A 21,805-nucleotide genomic window follows, 5' to 3' on the forward strand; every position below is an offset into this window, starting at 1 on the left:
CGAAGGTCTCAGATGTTTTTTAGGTATGAAACTGAAAAGAAATATGAAGGAAAATGAACAGATCTTGGCAAAAGTTGCTGAAAAACACTGAAGCATTGTTGGGTTATGCAACAATACCAAGTTTTAAAAATCACATAGAGGGCTATTCAGACCATGATCTAAAACTGGAAGAATTATGCCACAACAGCAAACTGCACAGGATGGGACAAGAGTGATTATTAATCAAAGAAGCAGCCAAAAAGCCCATGGCAAGTCTGGAAGAGATCCACAACCCAGGTGAGATTCTGCAATGACTGAACAGCACCAGGTCATGGACTTTAAAGGATAACAAAAAGAACCAAAGCCACAGGAATTCCTTTTAAACGTGGAAAAAAAACAACATTTCCCGTTACTCCACCTCACCACATTGAACAGCAGCATTTCCCAGTGTCTCAGTTCCAAAAGAAAGTAAAATGAAATAAAACAACAAAAACAAAAGGGGACATGTTGAAGCTTCACTGAAGAAAAGGAGACTTGTTTAGAAATCTGCGTACCATCAGTAACGGAACATCAACTATGAAATCATGGCAGCATTTTCTACTTAATTCAGGAAAACAGAACCTTATTGTTTATTTTTGTAAAAATTATGTTGTTATTTCAGAAAAATAGAACAATTTCTTTTTTTCTATATAATACTTTTCCTAGAAGTGGCCTGAGAAAAGTGTTTCTATTTGTTAATATCCACATTGTGCAGATGTGCAACTCAATCATCAATTAATTTCCCAATGTTTTGATGACAAAGGGTTACCTAAATACTTTTATCTTTTTTCTAGTTTTGCACTTTTCTTTAAAATGCATCAATGGTGGCCAATCTACCATGCCAGTATGCCTCAACATTTGCTTATATAACTACACTGAACCCTCTGCTTTGAAAATCCCCACGTCATCAGATCTGAAAATAACAGATATGAGAGGCTAACAACAAAATCCCGGGGCTGGCTGAATAATGAGCATAAAATAGGATCAGCCATAAGGGTCGTCAGGATTGGACCCTCATTCTTTTCTTATCCTACGGCTGCTCAGCTGCTTTTGTCATCCATATTTGCAGCCTCACTGGACAATTTCCTTAGCCGCAGGCCCCTTTAGAGCTCACAAAAACACATCAACTGAATTGTTTTGCCACTGTGGCAGCGCATTGGAGATCTAGGTCATGCAGTCATTGCTCTGTGTTTCTTTCCTTTTTTTCTCCTCCAGCCACTTAAAGACGTGTGAACACCCACTCAGCTCATCCGGCTCCCACTAAACCTGACCTTGACATTGCCAGGTGATTTTCCAGTTAACATTTGTACAAGCCTGCTCTGATGATTCTTTTCTTTAAATTATTATTCTTATATTATTTTAAAAGTGCATGTCTCTAGCCTCAAGAGTAAGAGTTTTTTTGTTGTTGTTGCATAACTGAGGTATGATGAGATTTTTAATGAAAAGGAATTATCTGCTGTCCACACTTAGGGCTTGCCTGCAGCTATGTGTGTATGAAAGAGGACAGGAGAGCAGAACACGAAAGGATGTGGGAGGGAGAGCAGACTGAGAGGATAACACAGGAGGCAGTAGGGTGAGAAAGGGAGAAGAAGCGGAGGGGTGGAAGTTGGATGGATGCAGCGAGGGGTTCTGTGACGCACACACGTCGGCTTGTGTTGAGCCGCTGATTGGCTGTGGCGGCTGCTAGTCAGAGGAGCAGAGATTCAGGCGCTTGCTGGGAGAGCAGATTATGAAGCGGTGCTCAAACAGCAGCAGTCTCCTCTCATTGTCTCAATGGCTGCACACGCGCTCCTCATCTGTTCCCTCGCCTTGCTGTCCACCCTCAGCCGGCCTGGGCTCACCTTCACTGAGGAAGAATTCCAGCCGGGACTCATCTATGACGAAGTGCCTCTGATCCTGGACAGAAGGTGAGTTCATCCTCGCTCTCTATGGCTGTGAAGCAGTGGAGGGGTGCAGGGGGGAAAGGGGGGGAGGGGTACTGGAGATGCACCCAGGGATGCTGATGTGTACGTCTTCTCTAAGAGGGCTTTGTGCCACATTCGCCTTCCTTAGTTACAGATCACCTAGGATGCATCTCAGATTGTGAGTCTAATCATTCAAGCAGTGTTGTTTTTGTGTTGGATAGTCCTCAGCTTCAAGGCTTTGTGTGTCTCAGTGTATGGGACTGCATCAGACGGTGCTCATCAATCACAGATGGGGCTGTTGTCTCTGTACAGTAATGCTTGTCTGGCAAGAGGGAGCTGAATAAGGCTTGGGCACTGACTCTTGAAATCTAGAGGAGGGATGGGAGCAGCAAAAATAGAGGATGATGGAGGATAAGGAGATGATGCATCTAGTTGGATGTTCCTGCTGATGCAGCCAGAAAGCATTTCAACCCTTGTAATGCAAATGTTGCCTTGCATGTGAACTCTGGATAAAATATCCTGGGCTAACAGCAGTGTCACAAGACAGCGAGGGCCTTTAGCATGGCTCCCCTGCTTACCATCAAGCTGTGCCAAAGCCATGTAAGGCTCTTGAAACCCTGCCATGCGTGATGGCTCTCACAATCCTCTGATTTAAAACCCCAATCAGCTGCATTTACTTTGCTCCTTTATTACACAACAACTGCATCTACAAAGGTTTTGCAATTCTAGTTAACCACGGTTTCCAGACTCCCAGGGATCTAGTCTAATTCCATCTTAATTTGGGTTTTATAAAACCCCAACAGACTGGTGTTAAAACTTTTTACCATTTTGTCAGGAAGGGAGAGAAAAGATGTGAAAATTTCCCCTGGGATTTGGAGGCTGTGTCCTATTATCAAACTTTACGTGTAACTCTTCAACATAACAGCAAACAGTCACAGGTCAACACTCCGATCTCAGCTCTGACTCACTCACAGAGTCTGTTATATAATAGCAATCTTTTATGCCTTAAATATCAGATGCTTTGGAGGGAGCTAAATGTGTGTGAGGAAAAAAAGAGATAGAGACCCCACTGATGAAAGGCTTAGAAGACACCAGGGAATGAAGCAGACAAAAAAAAAAAAAAACCCAGCAGATTCCTATTGGATATATTTTTGTGTTACTAGAATGTGGTCATAACCTTTTTTTTTTTTAGTTTTTAGAGCTACTGTTACATTATCTAATTAAACTAAGCTTTAGTTTCTTGATCCTCTTAAATCTGCTAATAACAAAACAATAACAATATTAGCTTTATTTAAAGCTAGAAACCTGAATTAAAAAGGCCTAGTCCAATAATGTTAAAATTGTAAATAAACAACATTGTGATATGTTTAGTGAATGATGTAAAAATTGTAATAAATAATGAGAAATAGGAAAAAATGGCAAAAACGTGTTGCATGCAGTGGTTGTAAAACAATTTTACCCGCTAATATTTCGAAAATAGAGAGAAGAGGTCCAAATATGGTTACAGATTAAAGGGCGGCAAACTAAGCTGCAATTTTGTAAGTGACTTTTTTAAACATCTAGAGAGGGTCAATCATCGACACATGCTATGAAAAGTAGTTGAGCTACAGTCAGTCTGAGGTTAAAATCAACAATAATTCTGTACATCTAATCACTATAAGATATAGATGAAGAAACCGATTTATTTTATGATATTTGCAACCCCCCAAAACTCTAAAAGTAATATTTTTACATTTTTTTGTGAGATTATCACTCAAAGTTGTGTCTTTTTTGTTTGTTTTTTTATTGAATGCAATTAGGAGGTTGACTATATATCATCCTGAGGCCCAAATTGTTAACAATTATAAGTTTAAAGCCAAAAGAAATACATTTTATCACCATTCCAAAATAAACTTGACTGAATTGTTTTAAAAACCCTTATCACCTAATGCAGCTAAAAGCTAAGTGTTTGATAGCAGACTTCTAATCACAACCATTTTGATTTGATTTTAAATCAATCTGATTAGATTTTATTAAAAAAAACCAATGAAACTTAAATCTGATCCAATTGTTCAGATTGCTACAACACTCAGATCTGACAATGCCAATGCTAAAAGTCATTCTTTTTAACCCATTTAATTAACCCCAACTCTATTCAAACCACATTTAGATATTTATTGACATTTGTTATGAAAGCATATATTTTTTTTACTTTTCACATTTTGGCCATAATATTAATTTCTTCTATATTGAAGAGTTTTTTTCCCCATCTTTCTAGCTAAGGTTTGCACATGAGGTTACTTTTCTAACTCATCTGCAGTTTTATGAAGCTCTATTCAGATCTGACTTAAATGTGGGTCAATGCATTTTTGACACCTATGCAGGTGAACAATTAACTAAATATAATGCGTTTACAAACCAATCTTAAAACGGTTATAAACCCTAACAAAGATAGATGCACATTACAGGGCAACCTATGAGTTCAAGGTTAGCGATTGATCAGGAAAGATTAAAGGGTTAAAGACCAGTGGTTAATTATAGTTCTGTTTGTAGAATTAGGTTATATAATAAAATAAGCTATTTTTTAAAGCAGAACATAAATAAGAAATACTTTAATTAGTGCAAATTATTGAGATGTTTTTTGACTGATTGATCAGTGATCACTAATCTGAACATTTAAGGCTTAAAAGACAGCAAACATTTTCTAGGGATAAAAAGTCAAAATCTAACTATAGTAAACAGGCCAAGAAGCTTCCTTGGATAGACTGAAAATCTTACTGATATTAACAATCATGCAATACTCTCTAATGCAATAATCATAACATAAAGCTGCAAGCTCAGGTGTCCTTACTTTAACTGCTTTATATCCAAGGTGCAGGGAGATTTACGAGTCAAGTGCTTAACCTGAGGTCTAATTTGAAGCTGCAATCAAAGCTATACTGGAACTGGACGCAAGGGCCTGGTTGGAATCTTAGTGAACAGCTAAATCTTAATCTCTACTAACAAGTCTATTTATAAAACAGCACCTGCAGAGAGGGGGATTAAGATGAGTTTTCATAAGTCAGTTTCAAGAACATCATTTACTTTTTCTGATGTAGAATTTACTAATCATTACTATCCACTAATACTAAATATAAGATACCTGTTCTTTTAACATTTAGGCTGAGTTTTAAATTTCATGAAGGGAAAATAAAAAGTAATATGAGAAGAACAGCACAAATATTAACAGATGCTAACAAACCCTCAAATTAGTGTTAGAATGTAGAAATTACAGTGACATTACTGGACATAAGATTGGTACCTGCAAAGGGCAGCCTAAAAAAATAGTGATACTGTCCTTTACTGAAGTTTTTAATCAAACATTGCAATTCATAATAACACAGTAATACTGCAGCATTTCATAAAGTTATAAGACTCTACACAAAATAAAAACATCCTTGGGTTGAAGCTGACAGATTACTAAATAATATCGTAATCAATTGAACATTTCAGGTTTTGTCAAAACTCCAGTGTCCTCAGCCAAACACTCTTGATGTATGATATGGGAAAAGGCAGGCGTGTAGTTCTGAGTTCAGTGGCTTAGCACTGTTACAGAGGCAGACTGAACTTATGTTTTTGGAGAAAACATTTTTTTTAACATTTTTTCTCCTCAACTGTGCACAGCTGGGAGAAACAAAAAAAGAGATCAGTTATCCGTCTAAAGAAGGACATTCAATGAAAAGTATTGATTGAGAAACCAAAAGAAGCACTGTCATTAATATTTAAAACCCAAAAGTTAAAAAAAGAGTGTTAATATAAACTTCAAGTGAAACTTATCTCAAAGTAAAAGCAAAAACTTAACCCAAGAGAAAAAAAAAATAAATGTGTCTAAAATGTGTAAAAATGCACTAAAATGGCCGCTGACCCCCGGGGGCAGGGCTGAGTGCACGGATGAGCTCTGTGGATTTAGCAGGGGTATTGTTGGGTTGAGAGTAGAGACTGACACGGGAGTGGATTTTCACTCCTGTCCCGTCCCACTCCCACAGAAAAAAATGGTGTCCCGTCCCGATCCCGGGCCAGAGTAGAAATCTAAATCCTGTCCCATCCCACTCCTGGTGAAATTACTCCCACTCCCATCCCGCTCCCATTCAGAATGACTCCCGCTCCTGCACCACTCCCATTCTTGTTGTTTTTGAGCGCGGGTGAAAAACTCAGAGCGGAAGTTACCATTGGTTTGCTCCCGCTCCCGTCTGCTCCCGTTAATGTTTAATCCTGTACCGTCCCAATCCCGTGATCGTTACTAATACTGACTCCCATCCCACGGGAATCCCACGGGAATCCCGTGACCCGTGGGATTCCCGAAAAAATGTCAGTCTCTAGTTGAGAGAGAGTGGCATCCAGCTTAGCTCCACTGCAATGAGGCTGAGTGACGCTAGTAGTTATACCATGAGTAGATCTTCAATGATTGAGGATTTTTCGAACACCAGAAATTTAGGGAGGCTTTAAGGAGCCAATTCGGCCAGATCCTTACCAGTTGCACCGCTCCCTCAAGAAGCTGACTCAGCAATGCTTGAAGGTGGTGCTGCCAAGGCAGTGGAGGACTCGATGACCCATTACAGGGACGCATGTTTGTAACCAATCGGCTGGCTAATATTGTCGGTCTATACTAGCATTCTTTTTCTTGTATCTGCATTAGTTGAAACCATCAGATGTTTGCCAATTCATGAGTGCATTCGGCAGCCATGTCTTGAGATCATGTAAGGCACAAAAATTGCTTCTGCGTCTGTTTGCCATACATTATTAATGACATAAGCGTGTAACATTTAAACCAATACCAGTACTAATTAACTGCATCAGCCATTGTTCAACCCTAAGATTGTTCCACCCAGCAATAAGATGGTCTTTGGGCAGATATTGCACAATGAAGAAAGTTTAAATGAAAATGAAATTAAATTTTATAACATAGCACCCTTATACAGAGTATTTAAAGTTTTTCTTCAAAAAATTTAATTTAGTGGGGAGTTACACTTTGATTCCCGCTTTTCTACAGCGGAAATTTGTATATTATATAAACACATATTTATGGTTCTTTGTTGGAGCAGTTTATTGAGCCAAAAAAGCAGCTCTTGTTTGGCTTTGATTATGTAAAGGACCTGCTCAGCACCCACCACTGTGTGACAAACTCAACCAATGATGGGGGCCCACAAGAGCCCATGGTTGCTGACCCTGCAAAACTAGCACAGGAGCACAGCGGCTGGGTTTCTCATAACTCTCGTGTTCACTCCTTGCCAGGACTCCTGAGACTCCTGGCAACCAGCTGAGACCATGTAGGTACACAGAAGTAATTATTTTAGTTAAGTAGTTCAATGTTCATATTTAATCTAGGAGTCATGTGGAGGTTGAAGCCTCATTGCAGCACTGGGATTATTGATGTCTCAAGTATCAGTGCAGGCAATAAGTGCGCACCATCCAAGTTAGCTGTCATGCTACTGAGGTTTCAGTCCCAGCTGCCTGCTGCCAAAGGTTTCTTGGACTTGGCACCTCTTTAAATTCCCATGCTTACCCAGCATTCACCAGTAGAAAATATAAATATTTGCATTTATTACATAAATAGACTCTTATATTGTTACTCATAGATGACACTGGCAGACATAGCCTAGCAAGGTATCAATTCGTATGTGGGTAGCAGATGCCTAAAAACCTGCACAAAGGCAGTCACACACACAAAGACAGTCCCCCTCACACACATCCTGCTGGAATTAGCCAATCATGATGCTGACGCTGAAGTTGGCAGATGCACACTGGAACGTAGACTGACGAGCTTATTTGCAGCAAATGACAACACGGTATCTTCACCCTGGTCACAGACTCATTCGAAGTCCTCAGACGTCAGCATGCAGCCATCATTACCTGTTCTAACAGACTTACTGTAATTCCAGTCACTTTCATTTTTCCACAGAGAAACCTTATTACTCCACAGTATGTAACAAAAGATAGTTGTGAGTTTACAGTGCTTTGCATAAGTATTCATGCTCATTGAACTTGTTCACATTTTGTCACATACGCTGAAAAAAACAACTCATAAGATTTACTTAAAAAAATATGTTATAAGTATTTGCACGCAGATGATTTAAGTAAAATGTAATGCTGCAATATCAAGTAACACTTACTTGCCAGTATCAAATGAATTTTACTTTCCATAAGACACAACAGTTGTAAAGATATTAAGTAAAATTTATCATATTACATCCAAGTTGTAAATTAGATTAATTTAAACAAATTAAGTACAGTGTACTTGTTTTTCATAGGCAAAAACATCATTTTACTCAAAATCTTTAAGTAAATCATATATATCGCTGTAGTATTTGCCGTTTTGAAGTAATTAAGTAGAAATAAATTTTCTTGTACTTGACATATTGATTTACTTTGTTGCATTATGTTACATTACCCACTAATATTAGGTAATCATTGCCAGTTTTGTTTTAATACATGTTACCAAATAAATCGAACCAATAGTCTATACATTTATTTAAACAGTTTATTTTTCGTTTTAAACAGTTTAACAAAGAAGTAAATACCCTATTGTATTAAATTGCCCAATGTTTCATGGGCCAGCGAGAAATTTGACAGTCCAACTGGCATCCATCCATCCATCCATCCATCCATCCATCCATCCATCCATCCATCCATCCATCCATCCATCCATCCTTCTGTCACGCTTAATCCCAGCTGGAAACAGGACAAACAACTATTCACAAACACACTCACACCTAAGGAGAAATTAGAGAAGCCGATTAACCTAACATTCCTGTTTTTGGACTGTGAGAGGAAGCCAGAGCACCTGGAGAGAACCCTCGCATGCACAGGGAGAACATGCAAACTCCGTGCGGAAAGACCCCGGGCCTGGAATTGAACCCGGAACCTTCTTGCTGCAAGGCGTGTGCTACCAACTGCAACATTGAGCAGGCCTCTAACTGGAATAATTCTTTTCAAATATGCAATAAAAAATTTACAACCCTCTGAAACATTCGTTACAGAATTATACTCATATGTAAGATCAAGAATATTTAACTATTTAAATGAAAAAAAGCATGTACAAACATAGCATTAATAGTAAATGTGCATTATGTTGTACTGCATTAGAATTTGTACCAAAAAAATATATTGTTGGTATGACTTGTAAACAACAACAAAAAACAGCAAATACACAGTGTTTCATATACACAAAATCCAACACAGATCTGGTAATATAGCCACTACTCAAATATGCAATAAAAATCTTACAAACCTACACACTAAAATAGTGCAATTTCAACATTTAATGAAACAAAATCAACACACTAAAAAATTAACAGATTAAACTGTCTAACCATTCTCAGTGAAGAATAACATCTCTAATAGATATTTGAATAAAGGTATCTGTTATTTTTCGCGAAATAACATATAGCCTACCTTATTTGACAAAATAAGGTAACATTAACGAACATTAATGAACATTAAAAACACATTAATGGCAGGCAACCTTCCACTAAGATTAACTGGAAACCACTGCTAAATCTTGGCATTTGATGCCACATTTTCCTACCCTGAGATGTCAAAGTTATAAATGCATTTAGGAAAGCAGCTTCAACTTCAGGGTGTTTAAGGGGACAGTTTAAATCCATCCAACTCCAGGAAAAGTTTTTACTTCTAAAGACTTCTAAAGTGTAGCGCAAGGTGGGAAGGTATGCCAAGTTCAGGGTTATGACGAATACTCTAATAGAGTTTACTGCACCAAAAAGTCACTTTTTTCAGTGTACCAACTACAAATGTCAAAGTATTTTACAAGGATCCTATTTAACTGAAAAATAAAAACTTAAGAAAAGTCAGAGCTAAAGTTGTTGAGAGGTATAAATCAAACCAAAGCAAGATTAACCTCTAAAAAACATTCGGCAAAACCTTGAAACTTCATACCCAACAAAGTCCAATTCTTTTTATATCAAATTAAGGCCAAAAAAGCACAACTGAACTTAAAAGAGAAGCAGCCAGAAGTCCCATGGCAGCTCAGCGACAACTATTGAAATGTGCAGCACTTGACAAATCTTAGCTTGATGAACCAACTTTAAGGATGAGGCCATCGTTGAAAGAAAGCCAATAGTAGCCTAATTTATAGTTTGCCAACCCTGACCACACCTACCGTATGCTGAAAGACCGTGATGGTGTGTGTACTGGTTTATGTTACCTAATCAGGACTGTTTTTTTTTTTTTATATATTTAATGACCCTTTAAAACCAACAGAAAACCAAAGGCTGGTCTAATGTGTTGGATCACAATTTTTATTGCCAGGTAGTCAGTTTAGAGCAATGGTGTGAATTCACTTTAGATTAAGTTAACAGTTAGAAAAATACTGGTAATGATTAGGGTTAGAGTAAGTGTCAGGATTAGGCATAGATACAATAACTAAATTTAATGTTAGTCAATGGACAGTCTTCAGACCGCTAAGTGACAAAGCAAGAGCTTCTGGTGAGCTAGATACAATCTTAAATAAAACTTGCTGGAAACAGCAAGACTTAAGAGATTTGGAAACATGTTCTCCTTCCCATAGGGTAATGGTAACACACATTTAGAAGTGCAAAATAATGGATTAGATCATAAGATTTTCATGTATTGTGCTGCTTCATGCAAGACTTGAAAGAGGATGCCCACAGGTGATTTCCATTCGTTCTGAATCGGGCTATTTAACAAAGAGAGCCAAGATTTCAGTCTCCAGACGGACAAAGCTTGTAATGACCTGTACTCTATAAGGCTTTTTCCATTACTGCATTGAAAGTTATTAATCCCAATTACAGATTAAATTTTATTGCAAACAATGAATGGCAAAAAACAAATATATGGTACACATTTCATATTTGTAAAACCTTTTTAAAGAGGTGTACCATTTCCCTTCACTTCCCAGTAACAGACTCCTTCGTGGTAATCAGTTATACATTTCTAACAGAATACTTTAAAACTTTCTGTTTTAATGTGACAGAAATTAAAGGGTTCGAGGAGCATGAACTTGTTCTACCTGATCACTGGTTTGGATATCTGTTACCTTCAAAGAAAATATAAGCAATAATTCTTGGATGTATTAAGGAGTAATTCGACGGGGGTATTTCGTGTTGTATTTCCGTCAAATCTAATTAAACTAGACTGGGCCCATTCAAGCTGCAAATTTCCTACACCGTCCTGCAATTATCAGCACTTTCAGAGGTCAGGACAGATGTACTTGAACTGTTCAGCCTGTTGTAGCTTCTGACATCATGATTTAATCCCCTCACCTTGGTCAGGGCCAATGTCTCTCCTCTTTTGGGCTTCAATGGAGTTGGCCTGTCTGCACAGCTAATCCTAATCTATCTGGCATCAAACTGCATATTATTGCACAGGTAAACACTGCACCATATGGTTGGATAAACTTAATGACTGGCAGCCCACCCTAAAGCTGTGACTTCTAGGGACATCTAAACAAAACAACCTATTATTTAAATTCAAGTTAGTGTCCGGATACAAACAGGCGAGAAATGCTTGCATAGAAAATAGTAATGATACAAACAGAGGTCTTTCATGTAAGATTCACAAAATTGCTTCCAGTTTTGTTTGACATCAACAATAACAAATGGACGCCATGTCTGGTGACTCAGTAACTGTTGTTCCCAGTACCACAGGTATTAAGGTTTACCTCCCACAAGCTCATTATTACTGGCTGTTGTACGGCGATTAGAGAGTGAGTCCAGATGACCACAAATGCTAGGTTGGGACAGACCACCTAGTCAGAGCATTTCATTAAACATCACAACAAGCATAACTGGCCATGATAGAGCCACCCAGTGAGCATTGACACAATATATTTGTGATTAGACATTTAAAAAGGGATTAGGATTAGCCTCAAGAGAGCCTCTGTGCTTTGTGGGGTAGGTCTAAGACAATACGTTGGACAGCTGGGGTAAACGTGAAGAACAAGGAAATGCCTGTTTCTCCATCACATGTGCAGGATATAGGTCAGTACCATTTCAGACAGTAGCCACTAGGCTAGCTCATTACAAATATTGCAAGAATTACCCTAAATTATCTTTATCTAGTAACATAGTCCTCTTTCTGGGCAAATACTCACAGATATAATAACATCATTAAAGCAACTAATAATTCTAGCTGAACTGCACAAAACTAAGTTAATACAGTGATTGTTAATTTTCATTCAAACTGCTTTTCTTTCAAATGACTAAGAAACATCTGTATCCTACAATGTTTTTATGGTCATATAATAAAATGTTATTCAATGTTGTTATCACAAGTCTACTTAAAAAATAGCACTAGTGCACTATTTTTTTAGATTACTTGTGCATACCCTTAATTGATCTCAGTATAAGTTTATGTAATTAGGGTAATTGTGAAAACTACTGCATCATTATGTAAATTCATATGTAACCATTTTTGGTTGAATAAAAAATACTGAATATAAATCAAGTGCATTTTGTTCTTTAATGAATTTGCCCATACAGAGTTATTATCCTGCCATAACAGTAATTATCTAAATGTTTTGTGACTTGTAATTAAATTGACTAATAGAAAGCAATTGTGAGCAACAAAAATCTGATATTTTTTAATAAAAAGAATCCAATGCAAATGTATGTGTTTTTTTTAATTAAAATGTTCAATTGATTAACAATAAATCAAACATGCAATTTTTTATAAAATGCAGGTGTTAGTTTACTTTATTGAAAAGGGATCTGCAAATTATTAATGAGTTTAGAACATAGAGTTAGACAACATGTATTATCCTTTTGTATACATAGAGTACTACTGTCGTTTTGTACAGCTTTTATGACATTTCCATTCATTAAAGTGCAGCAGGGATCAAATGTAAACAGTCTGGGACAAAAAAAAAACATTATATTTTCTGTTTCTTGTTGTCTTTGCTTGTTGTTATTTTTATTGTCTTGGTCCAGAAAATTTTCTCTTTTATAACATCAAAAAATTCTCACTATTCTTTGGAAGTGCCTGCTGTATTTAGACAAGTTTAATGAATGGTCTTTCACTGAGTAAAATTCTCTGCATGTCAGTGATCCTATTTACTTTGAACTAAAAGTGAACAAACATGGTTTTGAAAAGAAAACTACTTTTTTGTACCTTTGAATTTAAGAAGATTTTTAATTTTCATAAAATGCTTTGCATCAACATTGTTATTTAAATGTGAACTTGTGCACTAATCACCTTTGCAAGCAGGCAAAGATTTGGATGTGCAAAACCATTCCAAGGCCTCAAATGCCTCCTACTGTAGGGCACACTTTGAACACCACTGCTCAAAGCAATAAACTGTTCAGTCTTCAGAAGGTCTCATCATATTTTCTGTTTCTTCCACAGCAAAGAGAACCCCCATCAAGCCATAAAAGTCACATCACGTAAGTAACAAATCCACTCTGACACAAGGCCTCATTCAGTCTAACCTGCCATGGTTCTTTTGATACTGATGAGTTGCACAGATCTGACAAAGGCATTTGCTTTTTGACTCCCGAGCCACCTCTGCTGCTTTGTTATTTAGTCAGGTTTTCAAGAGGGGCCTGTATGTGACTCAAACACCTCAGTGAAATATAAGGCAATTTATAGCTATATGAACACCTTATGACACAAAGGCATGGAGAATCAGTTTTTAATTTGTTTTAAATTACTATGAGGGAAGATGTATCTGGGACAAAATGAACTGTGTTTGTAAACACTGAACTTATTTTGAAATAGGCTGCTGATGAGTCAGTGCGATGACGCAAGCCACTCGAAATAGATACGAACACTAGCAGTGAGGTGGATGCAGGTTTCTTTGTTCTTTGTGTGTGTGCACGTGTGCACTGCGTATATGACATAATCACAACTTTTATGTTTATGCTGCAATCTGCAATAAAGCACTGCAAATCACCTGCGCCATGATCTAAATGTTAGTGACACTTTTGTTTGTGTGCATTTTTCTAGGTAAAGATGGAGAGTATGGCTTGGAAAGTGAAGAGGTGATTTTGACACCCGAAGATGAAAATCCACTACGGAGAATACTGCAGGTAGTGTTCAGCTTTCACTTACCCCCCACCCACCCCCCGTCTCTGGTTCATACAAATGCACACACACTGAAATACACAAGCAAAACTGAGCATGCTCGCTCAGCCACACTGCATGACCTTGGGTGAAGGAATAATGTTTGTCTCATATTCACCAGAGGTAAAACATCTTTGCCGCCCACACACAGTACCGCTGTGACCAAAAATTCAATAGCATTCCACAGTATACTTCATTATCTTGTGCAAACAGGCAATTATACATGTTTTCTAGAGATTGGGTGAGTCCAGTGTCTGCTTTTTCAAACTCTTCTCTTGTTTTCTTGTAATCTCAGTCAAAAAAATCCAGCTGTACCCAAAAATTTTTACTGAAAATTTAATGTAGCTCAACCAGCACACTACAATGAGATGTACTCTCTGAGTATACAGGTTTAAAATAGTTGCAGCCAACAGTCTGTGTAAGTAGACTAAACTAAGTGCTTTCTCTGCAACAGCACACCCTTTTATGCATATTCCTGCTTCCCTCATGCTGCCCTTTCCTCATTTGGGATTCAAGGGGAGTCTGAATCGCATAATAATTTACACATAGCTGACATTTTATGGTCATACAAGTTGGAAAGCCTTTAAAATTGCCTTTTTAAATTAAATATCACAGCATGAATAAAACGAAGGCACTCCAGACAGCACAACTGGGCAGGCAGGCTTTGGTGTAAGAGTAAAATAGATCAGGGATTGTATTTTAAAAACATATCACAGAGATGTGTAATGTAGAGTACCCTGATGGCGTCATGTCTGAGTTTACTATTTTAGTAGACTTTATAACGTTTACAAAGTTTGCTATGAATTGTGTTTCTTATGTTTTTTTTGTGTTGATGTAATTTAAGTAATTTTTATTTTAAAGAAGCAAATTCATCTGATATTGAATATCTATATTATATAGAACTCTATATTATATAGAAATCTATATTACATAGAAATCTTAAGAGGAACATACAGTTGATTGCAACATTGCACAATTTCACATCGTTTTATATTTTCTCACAAATGTGTTGCTGGTATTTTTATTTTTTTCTAGACTAACAAATTATACTGCATAGTGAAAAATTAGACCAGCTTTTACCCAGATTGAATAATTTGGAGAACTACCAATTTATTTTCATTTACAGATGCAAGTCTTTTAGGGTCATCTCCAGCAGCTTTCCACATCTATGTCTACACACATCTTTTAGCCATTTTCTTTTTGCTCAAACTCATTTAAACTGATTTAAGAGCAATCTTAAAACAGAATCCTGATGCTGTATTCTGTCTAGTACATTAACACAAAATGTTTGGATTTAAAGCATTCAGTTTTTGTTTTTTTTTGCAATTTTTCTATCCTCTTAGATAATGGATTCCACAGTGCTCTATAAAATGTATTAAATAAATGTTTGTATTTATTTACTATGTTGGTAACAATACATATTCTTTACTTTATGACTTAGACTTAGACTTAGACACATTGTTTACATTTGATCACTGCTGTCTTTAAGAAATGGAAATGTCATGAGAGCTGTACAAAATGGAATTTTGTTCGGCACACACTGTGTGTACAAAATGAAAATAGAAGTTGTCTAAGTCTAAGTCATGATTATGCACTATTCATAGTTGGTCCATTGCATTAAACTCCTGTAAAATGCAGGGCCCTTGCGATTGTAACATCATGAAATATTCAAAAGTGCAAGGGGTTGCAACAATGGTTTGTATATACAGTTTGAAATAAACTGTATATACTATGTATTATCCATAAAAAAATAAAAGAATATTAGGGTGTCCTCTTTAGGACAGTAAAATAATGCCACAGTTGTTGATATACTGGTTGTGGGTTTTATTGAAGTGGGTTAATACCATGTGTCTATATCTTTACAGCCTTTTAAATGGCATCAGCCTGGGATGTCTCTCAGTAAAAGGAAGCTGCTGCAGTCTCTGATGGGGCCTTATGGTCCCCTCAGCGTGTCCTACAATGGGAAGCCTTGCATTCTATTTAAGGCAAAACGCCTGGCGATCCGCTACAGAAACCACACATTCATCGATCTGACTGAGAAAGTCTTCAACCCCAGCTTACCTGTGGACACTAAGGGCTCAATCTGCACAAAGGATAAGGCTATGTAAGTTCCAAAGTATTGACCCTTGAAAAGAATTTCCTTTGGAGCAAGTATAGAAAACAAGGTGGATATTTGATGTAACAACAGTTCAAGCATCCACATTACAGAAACTTCCTTAAATATATACTTTAGATCAATTGAGTAAAATATTTTCATGTTGGTCTGTTCTGCCACAGACTTTCCCTGAGATTTGGTGATGTTGAGGACTTACGAGGTCTAGTTATCAGGTAATGTGGCAATACCTAATTTAAACAATTTAAGTTTTAGGGTTACAACTAACTGCATTGACCTAACTGTCTCTTTCACAAGGCTCCAAATGTCCAACACTTTCTATGAGGCTGCTGGGCAAAATTGGTTCACACTAGACAGCGTTCACATCCAGTACAACTGGACCCAAGAGGCTACATTCAACGCCAGTGAGGTCTACGCTCCTGCCACTTCATCCTACCATTGCCAGCACGTCAGCAGCCTGCACAAATATGACACCCTGCTTGTGCCCAGCTCCCACACTGACACATCCGCTAACTGGCACATAACTTTCACTGATTTCCAGGTACACTGTCACACAAGGAGCACAACCCTTTGGTAGCTTAAATCCTCTAATGGAATCTGCATGTCCAGTTTTTTTTAAGGTTTTAGTCTATTTTTTTCATGAATGCATGTGTCTGTATTTTAGCCAGCTAGTTCCTTTGAATGTTTAGTATGTTGGCAGTCTCTCAGTTTGATGTCCTTTTGGCAGTTTGTCGGTCTGTCTTATCTCTTCAGCCATCTGCTCAATTGTCTTAACTTGCCCATCTGTCTAATATGTCTGTGCTTGGCAAGCCCAATAGCAGACAAGTTGACCTATTTGCTTTAGCTTAATCTTATCTTTCCACCTTCCTCTTTGTTCTTCCAGATCCAGGCATTCAATGTACAGTCGGAGAAGTTTGCGTCAGCCAGTGACTGTGCCACATTTTTGACACCAGCCATTCTTATGGGCCTAGTTACATCATTAATCCTCCTCCTAGTGTTAGCCTATGCCCTGCACATGGTGGTACACCTCAAACACATTGACCGCTATGAGGAGCACAAAGCCACTGTCTACTTCCCCCGCAGTCCCGAGGCAGAATTACCAGACAAAAACAGCCTGTGAAGGAGAACGAGGAGAAAGAGGATGACAGAGTGGCAAGATGAGGAAAGAGGAAGTTGAGAATCAAGGCTGCAAAAGGGAAAAAGTATCTTCAACTGAATATTTCATCAACTAAATGACAACTTTGCCTGTTCTTGTCAAAACATAAGTCTTAACTCTTTTAAGTAAAAGCAAAGTGTGGCTGGATACTTCCTCTTCTCTCCTCATTGACAGGCATCTTGTGGGGAACTCCAAGCCTCTCCTAGAGATGGCTTATTGGCTGTAAATCCAAAGTCCAGCATCTGTCCCAGTGTGCTGAAGAGTAATGACTCGCACAGGTCTTTGTCCCAGCTGGCCCTTAAAACAAGCTCACACTCCCAGCCAATACAGCTAACTCAGATGCTCCAGCTTAAGTGTATGTATCACATGGCTCCCAAGTGTCATATTGCAAGCAACCATCGCCAACATTGTCCTTTCAGCTTTCATTGCTGTATACTTTGTCTAACACTGCTGCAAAAATGGTAAACTTATAACAGCCAATTTTATAGCTGAGATAGCCTTATTAGCTGCATGTCCAAATAGGCTGGTGTTCACGGGCTAGCACAGTGTTTCCTGATAACAAGAAAGCAGGTGGGCACCTACTTCAGTTCTGGGTTAAAATAATAAGATATGGCACAATTGAAAATGGTAATGGAGAGACTTTTGGTGAAATAAGAATGAAAATATTAGGAACTACTGGCCTAACATCTGGCTCGGGTGGATGGACCAACCCTAGTGGCTCGTCAGAACCTCCGGCCCCTCACCCGACTGAACAAGACTGTTGCTTGGAACATAATGGTGAAATGGCCTTCTACAGACCAGGCAGAACAAGGGGGATTCAATAAACTAGCACAACATTTGTTAGTAGCGGAAGCACTAACAGCAGACTATAAAAAGACTATACAAAGAAATATGCTGCAAAAAAAAAATGGTCCTTCTGATGGCTTTGCAGTAATGCAGGTTTTGGAATGCAACAGCTCATTCGATGAAGTTGTTTCAACAAAGGAGGCTGTGGGACCTTAACTGAGACTGCTCAAACTGACTGCCAAAGTGAAGCCACACATGAGTTGCCATAACATATGGTCTGACACAGAGTGAGATGATGTGAAAATGAAAGGGAACCATTACAGCTATGTAAAAAAAAAAATGCATCCATGTACAGATGTGTCACTCTGCGGAGATCATTTTTTTATATTTATTGTAATCACAACAACTATTAGGTACAGGTTGACTATGCTAAAACTCATAACCAAAATGATATCCGGAGCTGTAAATATAAGATCTCTCTAAGGTCATAGCTGTTTACTCTCTTCAACTACTGCACAACTACTAAATAATACAATTGTACAATTGTTTTACTGAGATTGGTAAACATATCAATGCATATGATTTTTTTTCTACAAGGGTAAAATGTTACATTCAGTATGTGTTTGTTTTAAGCTGGGCCACGATGAGGTTCAGTTTTACCTAACTGTACAATTTAAAATAAGATTCCTACCATAGACAGACGTCACTATTGAATGCCATTTAGTCACCGAAATATAGATGCCATTATTACGCCAGAACCCTCACAAGCAGCAGTTACAGATCAGTAGGTCATTATTACTGGAAAAAAAAACTCTCAGCATGACAGTAAATAGATATCTTAACATTCGATATGGCAGTTCTGTCGACTGTAGCAGTGTGAAATGTGTTCTTTGGTCATAAATGTATCCTACAATCTATGGACTGATCGGAGACAGTTTGTCCAAGGACTACTTGATGTAAAATGAACAATAAACTGATATTCTGAGGGACTGATCTGCTGCTCTTCTATCTGACAAATTATTTATTATAAACATTTTCTTTATCAATTAATTTCAAGTAATTTAAAGCTTTCCTTTGCAGTGAATAAAACAAGTTGAAAGGATTAATCTGAAGTGGGATCAGGGAAGTAGTACAGCATGTAAAACATACAAACGTAACTATAGAGAATTTGTAGTTATTCATCACAATTGAATGGAAAATTTCCCTTTTCGATTTAGTCCTTCCAAATTTTACTTTTGTTTTGCAAACTGTTACAGTCCTCCAGACCAAGGACTTGATCTTCAAAAGGTTTGTGTGTATTAAAACAAAGGAAGCCTTATTAACGTTTGCAAAAGTGATCTGCTTGAAAAGTAAAAAGGGAGCAACTTTTGTGGGTGTGTGCCTTCATGAGTATGTAAAACATATTCCAGTGACCACATCATGCAAATTTATGAGTAGAGTATAAGCAATGTAAATACTTACCATCCTCAAAGCACTTTTTTAATCTTCAAAAGTTTTTGTGGGTGCAGTTTTGATTCTATTTTCAGCACATTTGATAGTCAGGTGCCAACTGGACCCATACATTTCTGCCCCTACCAATGACTTTTAAATGTCAGAAATTACAATCCTAAAACTATGCCTGCTTAGGCTGGCGCACATTAACGTAGTGGAAGCAAACTATCTTTATGTAATTAAACAAAAATAAAAGAACAGCATGATTGTAGTAGTTTTGTTAAAAACCAAACCTGAGAACAGCCATCACAGCCTGTAAAAGGACAATAGGTTTTCTATCTGGGTTACCTTACAAACTCTGTATGAAGCTCATTTATGCTGAGTAAAATTATTATAGGCCAAAAATGCACTATTTGGGCAAAGATGGTGTTATGAGGACTTGGTGAAGGTAAATCCAGCTGTTTAAAGCTCTTTGTCAAAGGGGGTTGGAGAAAGAAATGTTCAAGATTTGTAATTGTTGAATGAGTTTCATTTTCATATTTGTTTTTCTTTACTTTTTGTTTGTAGTTTGAGGTACTTCAAATAACAGGCACCCTTATTATCCATGCCATTTTTTTTGCAGATCATTATAACTTTCAACTCCATTGTTAGAAATGTATCTTTCCACTATGGCCTGTTTCAAACTACCAGTAGCACATTTCTCATCCAATGTGGTGGAATGAGTCTACTTCCACATCTTTTTCACACACAATCCTTGCTGATCACCTGTAACACCCGCACCTAAAGGTAGAGTGGAGGATGTTCTTTTTCCAGGTGGATCATCAAAAGAAGTGATCCTCCTAATTGTCAATCCTTCTGGTCGTATGTTTACGTAAGGCTGTCCTACGTGCTCGTCCCCATTTTCAGTTACCGGTGGTGAGTCTGACATTGTGGAAAATTGCAAATTTTCTTTTGGAAAATAAGCTTTTATGAGAGATGCAAACAGGAACTTATAAACAGAGCGTGCACAAGGAGAAACGGGCATACGTGTTTAATAGGCTTTCCCTCTCAGGAGCAGGTAAAGGGTTGTGCATGTGCATTGTTTTTGTGTAGAGGGTGGATCTTTCAAAAAAATTAGCAACAATCCTCCACTATACCTTTAATATACAGTATGTGCATGCATTTTTTTTAAATCCACATTAATTGGCACCCCTAATTTGGATTCTTTGACATCAGGCCCTAATTCAGGTTTCAGATCTCACCCTAAAAATGAAGCCCATGCAGAAGTTGCTTTTGTTGTGTTTTATTTTATTTTTTTTTTTAAAGCTAGGCCAATCTTTACCTATGTCAAAACTTGTATATTTAAAATACCTTCATGAAAAGTTCTCCCTAAAAAGTAAAAAAATAAGTATGAGAATAAATCGTGTTTTGTACAGCGACATCTTGTGGCAAAAGGGGATTTCAGCAGTTCACCAATAACCCGGAATCAGTGCTAAATGAGGAAGATTAGGCAGAGAATGACAATTTAAATTTACTTAATGGAATGAGTGGCTTCTCCTAAGAAACCATTTTTTTTTTATTTCTACAGTACCCCAAGTCATTTATTGTACATTTAGTAGAGAAACAAGTAGAAGAGTTTCTTAAGTAGTTGGTACTAATTTTTCGTGCAATAACAGCAAGATTTCCACAGCTTCCATTTTGTTTAAGAGTAAAATGACAATTAAAATGACAGTTTTAATTAATTTAAACTTAGTGGTGGTTTTGTTTAATGATTTGCGTTTAATGATTTGCGTCTTTTACATTCATGTCTAAAAAATTCCACAAGACAAAAGAATTTATTATAGAAAGGGAAATTGGTCTGTGAACATGCTTATGCTTAAAACAAAAATTTAAATCACAGTTCTCTATAGTTACACTGATGAAAATGTATTCAATATTTTTACAGGTTCTTGAAGAAAACTTATTTTTTTATTTTTGGGAAATTGGGACATCTAGTGTTAGAAAAAATTATTAGATTTAAAATATTGGACCTAAGGATAAAAATATATATTTACTATGGTTTCCCAAACTTTTGTAAAAAATATAAACATTACAACAACTGAATTGACGGTAAACTTCTGATTTAATTGTGTAGCTTTTGAGGAGGTTCTGTCCACACCTGCTCCGAATTAACTGATTACTCCACTAGGGCTGGGCGGGGGGAACTTATTTATTTGTTATATTCATTTTGGTCACTTTTCTGGTCACTTTAGTTTATTCTTTGTCAGTATTTAATAACATAACCCAGGTCTCTTAAGTTATTTTTCTTTAAAACAATTCTGTTATGGTTAAAACAGTTGGTTAAATAAAGATTTAATTCAAAGT

General features: G+C 37.3%; 1 protein-coding gene across 1 annotated transcript; it reads left to right on the forward strand.

Moving 5' to 3' along the window:
• Positions 1-1,682: 1,682 nt before the first annotated feature.
• On the forward strand, positions 1,683-19,021 carry atp6ap1lb (ATPase H+ transporting accessory protein 1 like b). Its single transcript, XM_038286324.1, has 7 exons — positions 1,683-1,925; positions 13,260-13,297; positions 13,860-13,942; positions 15,842-16,080; positions 16,254-16,304; positions 16,387-16,630; positions 16,973-19,021. The coding sequence occupies exons 1-7, from the start codon at positions 1,792-1,794 to the stop codon at positions 17,207-17,209; spliced, it is 1,026 nt and encodes a 341-aa protein (XP_038142252.1). The 5' UTR covers positions 1,683-1,791; the 3' UTR covers positions 17,210-19,021.
• Positions 19,022-21,805: the final 2,784 nt, after the last annotated feature.

Source organism: Cyprinodon tularosa, unplaced genomic scaffold (genome assembly GCF_016077235.1).
Source record: "Cyprinodon tularosa strain WSP-4 unplaced genomic scaffold, ASM1607723v1 ctg223, whole genome shotgun sequence".
NCBI lineage: Eukaryota > Metazoa > Chordata > Actinopteri > Cyprinodontiformes > Cyprinodontidae > Cyprinodon > Cyprinodon tularosa.

Bases quoted from the DNA above. Each gene is read 5' to 3' on its own strand.
- atp6ap1lb (XM_038286324.1), top strand. From the start codon at position 1,792: ATGGCTGCACACGCGCTCCTCATCTGTTCCCTCGCCTTGCTGTCCACC. The intron at 13,298-13,859 runs GTAAGTAACAAA...GCATTTTTCTAG, and splicing joins AGCCATAAAAGTCACATCAC to GTAAAGATGGAGAGTATGGC. The intron at 16,631-16,972 runs GTACACTGTCAC...TTGTTCTTCCAG, and splicing joins TAACTTTCACTGATTTCCAG to ATCCAGGCATTCAATGTACA.